The following is a 4212-nucleotide window of genomic DNA, read 5'->3' as shown; positions in this document are numbered from 1 at the left end:
GAAAAACTGAAAAATTCTTTTAACGATTTACAGGCATTAATAGCACGTTTTGGCAAATTTTGATTTGTAGCATTGTTTGGTTTCGAAAGATACCCTGAACTTCAAAGTAAGTCATTAATGCAGGGATGAATTATGCTTTGAGCTTCACTTCTCATAATAAAGCTGGATATAGACAAGAGACTGTAAGAGGCATCGGCCAAATCATTGTAGAGTCCAAGATTGCCTATTCTGGCCTTAATGGATAGTGTCCCTCAGTTTATGACAAAAAGAACTGGACACCCTTTGGGGACAAATATAATTCTAAGTAAAACTGTGTAGGGTTATGGCCATTATTTTTACATTTTTAGTAGAAATGCCCGTAGATATCTTTCAACATATATAATAATCTTGGAGACTTTTAACAAAATTCCTTGGCATGATGCAATCCCTGGCTACTTCAAGGTCCAATTTCATTTGGTCAGTTTGGCATTAGCATTGTTACATCAAACAAAGTTTGTAAATTTATCCACTGAAGTTTTTAAAAAATGACAAAAATTGTGCTGAATTGCATTTTCATTAATTACTGGAACTCATGCCCACAAATGAATGCAAATCAAACCTGCAAACAAACGAAAACGAACAAACAAACAAAAACCTCCAGCAGATATTGACCATGTAATCCTTGGCTGGGCAAATGAAAACAGGCCACACTTAAATTATAAGACTTTCAGTAGCCATCAGAAAGTTAAGTACTGTATGCTGGAACTTAAGGCCTTTATCTGCAAACAAACGGAAGTATATTAATAGTATTTACAAATACTAAAACTAACAGTATTTTGTTCACAGTGCCATTGCTTATACAGGTAGCTTTTCCATGATACTTGTATTTTGCGAATATAAACAGGCCACAGATACAGCCATCAAAAGAGATATCTGGGAACATTTAAACTGTACAACTCTTCCCTTTTGATTTGAGAGGAAATATTGTTCTTGCGGTGAGAATGTCAGTCTTTTATCTAAAGTGGCTTAAAATGATCAATGGGTACCACTATGAAAAACAATATTGTGTACACAGAATAACCTTACTTCAAGGTTCTTTAAATGCCTTTTCCAGTGCATCAAATACAAAAATTATAAAAGACATTAGTCAGTTAAAACTTCTTTCTGTGTGGCCAAAGGTCTTCTGAGTTCAGATGATGCTGGTGATGAGTTTTAATGTGCAGCCCAGCTGCCAAATGACTGTACATTATTCCAAGCCTTTGTTCAACACCTGTCTTAATATCACCCAAAGTTAATACAACTGATAACCCAAAATACACTGGTCTTTCCTGTGTCCTCCATTACTCCTATTTGTTGGTTCCTGCTTATCAGTCCAGCTTCATTATCCTACTCAAGCTTGAGATCAGAGGTGACGAATGGCTTCGGATATTAAGATGAAGAAGGGAGATTTGGTAGCACTGCAGAATAGAAACCTACAAATAATGTAAGTTTTCCATTAGGAGGTTACTTCAGGTTCAATTTTCCTCCAGCTTTCTTAATTTTCTGTCTTGTTAATGATGGGCCGATAGACCTGTAGGGTTTTGTCGCTGTACCACCTCTATGGGGTTTCTCCTTCATTAAAAGTCTGCTCTTCATTTTCAGTAATTTGAAGTGAGTGGTCAATGGTGATGCCATGTTGCCTAGGAAGCAATCTCTTCCACTTGGTCTTGTTTCTTCTCAGATGGTTCAGCATGTTTTCAGATAAATGAGTGTTCCCAGTAAAGTTGGCCCATTCTTCAAAAAGTGGCTCCACAATATAGGTCATGAAGCCTGGAGAAAAACATAAGGCAAGTTACATCAGCAGTTTAGTTGATCACTAAATACTCTTTTCTGCTAAGCCAACATTCTACTCTGAAAAAGGAATCTAGCACAGCTTCAAGATCACATTCTTTGGGTGTACTTAATTAATATAAAATTAATTAATATTAATTTTATTTAAATTACTATAAAATTATTTTGCTTTTCTTTTATGAATAACAATTTTTTTGCCTTCGCATTGTTCTAGGCCTGCTGGAATATAATGCTATTTGATGTGATCTGATGGTATAGCACAGTGTTTCTCAACCTTGACAATTTTAAGGCATGTGGACTTCAACTCCCAGAATTCCACAGCCAGCAATGCTGGCTGTGGAATTCTGGGAGTTGAAGTCCACATGCCTTAAAATTGTCAAGGTTGAGAAACACTGGTATAGCACCTGGTTATTTGAGGGACCAACTATCTCCCATAAGCAATGGAACATTAACCATTATCCAATGGAACAGCTTGCCTTCAGAAGTTGTGGGTGCTTCATCACTGGAGGTTTTTAAGAAGAGACTGGACAACCTCTTGTCCAAAATGGTATAGGGTCTCCTGCTTGAGCAGGGGGCTGGACTAGAAGACCACCAAGGTCCCTTCCAGCTCTATTCTGATTGAACATCTGCCTGGCCAATTTGATCCTGCAGGGTTGGGGCACTCTGAGTTCCTTCGATTAAACAATGTCATCTTTCAGGACCTCAAAAATGCTCCTTTTCAGATGTGTCTACCCTCTGAAATAAAGTTCCCCAAGATCTGGATGGCCCCCAGTCTGCTATTGTTTTAGAAGACCCACAAAGGTCTGGCTCTTCACCTAGGGGGCCTTCAACGAATGAGAATAGGACACCCTGCTTCCTTGTGCTTGCTATTCTTTATTTTTTATTTTTTGAGTTCATTGTAATTTGATTATTGTAAGCTGCCCAGAGCCATTGAGAGACATTATTATTATAGTTTGATGTACAGTCAGCCAGATGTTTAGGCTGGAAATAGCATTTTATTATTATTATTCACTATCACTCTTGTCAAAAGAGCTTATTTACTAATTCAGGAAGTCTTATGGCTACTTTACACCTAAAATAATACTAAATGTAAAGATGGAAGACTACAGAAATACCCATAATGGAGAAATGATCATGAAGATGGCAAAGCTTGAAGAAATGGCTAAAATGACTTGTCTGATAAAGGAGGGAACAATAACTACTTTTCTAAAAGACTGGAAACTCTTCTAGGCTTTTTATGAAAATGGACAAAAATAAATTGGTAATTTGGTGATTTATTAAAAGGCTTGTTTATGGGAAGAAAAGGACCACAATATGTAATTTGGGAGGACAGAGGTGGTAATTACTACATAACTGCTGCAGAGAAAATTGGTAGTTGTTTATTTTACGTATCTTTCTCTTTTGTTATTTTTCACTTTTTTAATATTTTCATAATGCCTTTTTCTCCTTTTCCTTTTATGTTTCTGAGTTTTTTAAATCTTATGTAAAATCTTCTTTTAATAAAAGTTACATTAAAAATTGCATTTTTGGGATGATTACTATTATGTGTAATGAGATGTATCTAAGACAGGTAGGCAATCTTGGCTCTTTTATGACTCGTGGACTTCAACTCCATGCTGGCTCAGGAATTCTGGGAGTTGAAGTCCACAAGTCATAAAAGAGCCAAGGTTGCCTACCCCTGATCTAAGACCAGACCCTGGCACACACTTCCATAGCTGGCTGAGAAGGGTTCCACATAGATTAAAAAAAAAAGGTGAAAGAGAGTCAGGGGGGGTCCTTTGCCTGCAAAATCATTGCTGCTATTTAAGTTGCCACTGGCCAAAATTCCTGTGGACACAACTGGGTTACTAACTTAACAACTGCAGTGATTCACATAACAACTGTGGCCAGAAAGGTTGTAAACTAGAGCAAAACTCACAAGCAGTTTAGCTTTGTATCCCAAAGGATTATGAAACTTATTTTATTTGACTGCCAAGCAGTTTTTCCTGGAGTAGAAAAATTATGGTACCTAGTAGAAGGCCAGGCTAATGATACATGGAATACTCACCAATTTGTATACTAGGTACTGTGTCTTTCTTCTGATTACAAAGAGGACTTATTTCCAAGTCAAATTTCTGCTCCAGATCACCTATCAGAAAGAATGATTAATTTTTGACACCACAAATGTTTTTTTGTGTAGAGCACATGTCTGTTACCAAATCATGCAAGGCTAAGAGAAGACCTAGCTAAGGGAAAACCTAGCTCCTGCTAGGTCTTTTTTGAGATTTGATGAAAGCCTGCTTGGGATAGCCACACGTTCTGAGAGCTTCCTTTATGTGTTTTATTTCTTTTCTTTCTTTGCTGATGGGCAGGCTTTTGACTCTGTGGTGTTGTTGTGGCTCCATCCTGTGGGTCCCTATCATT

At 37.3% G+C, this 4212-nt stretch overlaps 1 protein-coding gene across 2 annotated transcripts in view; it reads right to left on the bottom strand.

The window, feature by feature from the left end:
• Positions 1-625: 625 nt before the first annotated feature.
• Positions 626-4212, bottom strand: part of PDE7B (phosphodiesterase 7B) — an 80940-nt gene continuing 77353 nt past the window's right edge. For both annotated transcript variants that reach the window (XM_029283707.1, XM_015813852.1), the window contains 2 exons: positions 3857-3937; positions 626-1788 (listed from right to left, as the gene is read on the bottom strand). In XM_029283707.1, coding sequence (XP_029139540.1) covers positions 1577-1788; positions 3857-3937 — 293 coding nt within the window. In that variant the 3' untranslated portion in view covers positions 626-1576. The remainder of the gene's footprint in view (positions 1789-3856; positions 3938-4212) is intronic.

The sequence above is a fragment of the Protobothrops mucrosquamatus genome, unplaced genomic scaffold, assembly GCF_001527695.2.
Source record: "Protobothrops mucrosquamatus isolate PMUCROS unplaced genomic scaffold, P.Mucros_1.0 scaffold_75, whole genome shotgun sequence".
Classification (NCBI taxonomy): Eukaryota; Metazoa; Chordata; class Lepidosauria; order Squamata; family Viperidae; genus Protobothrops; species Protobothrops mucrosquamatus.
The sequence above is the reverse complement of the archived record's forward strand: the minus strand, read 5'-3'. Positions and strand labels throughout refer to the sequence as shown.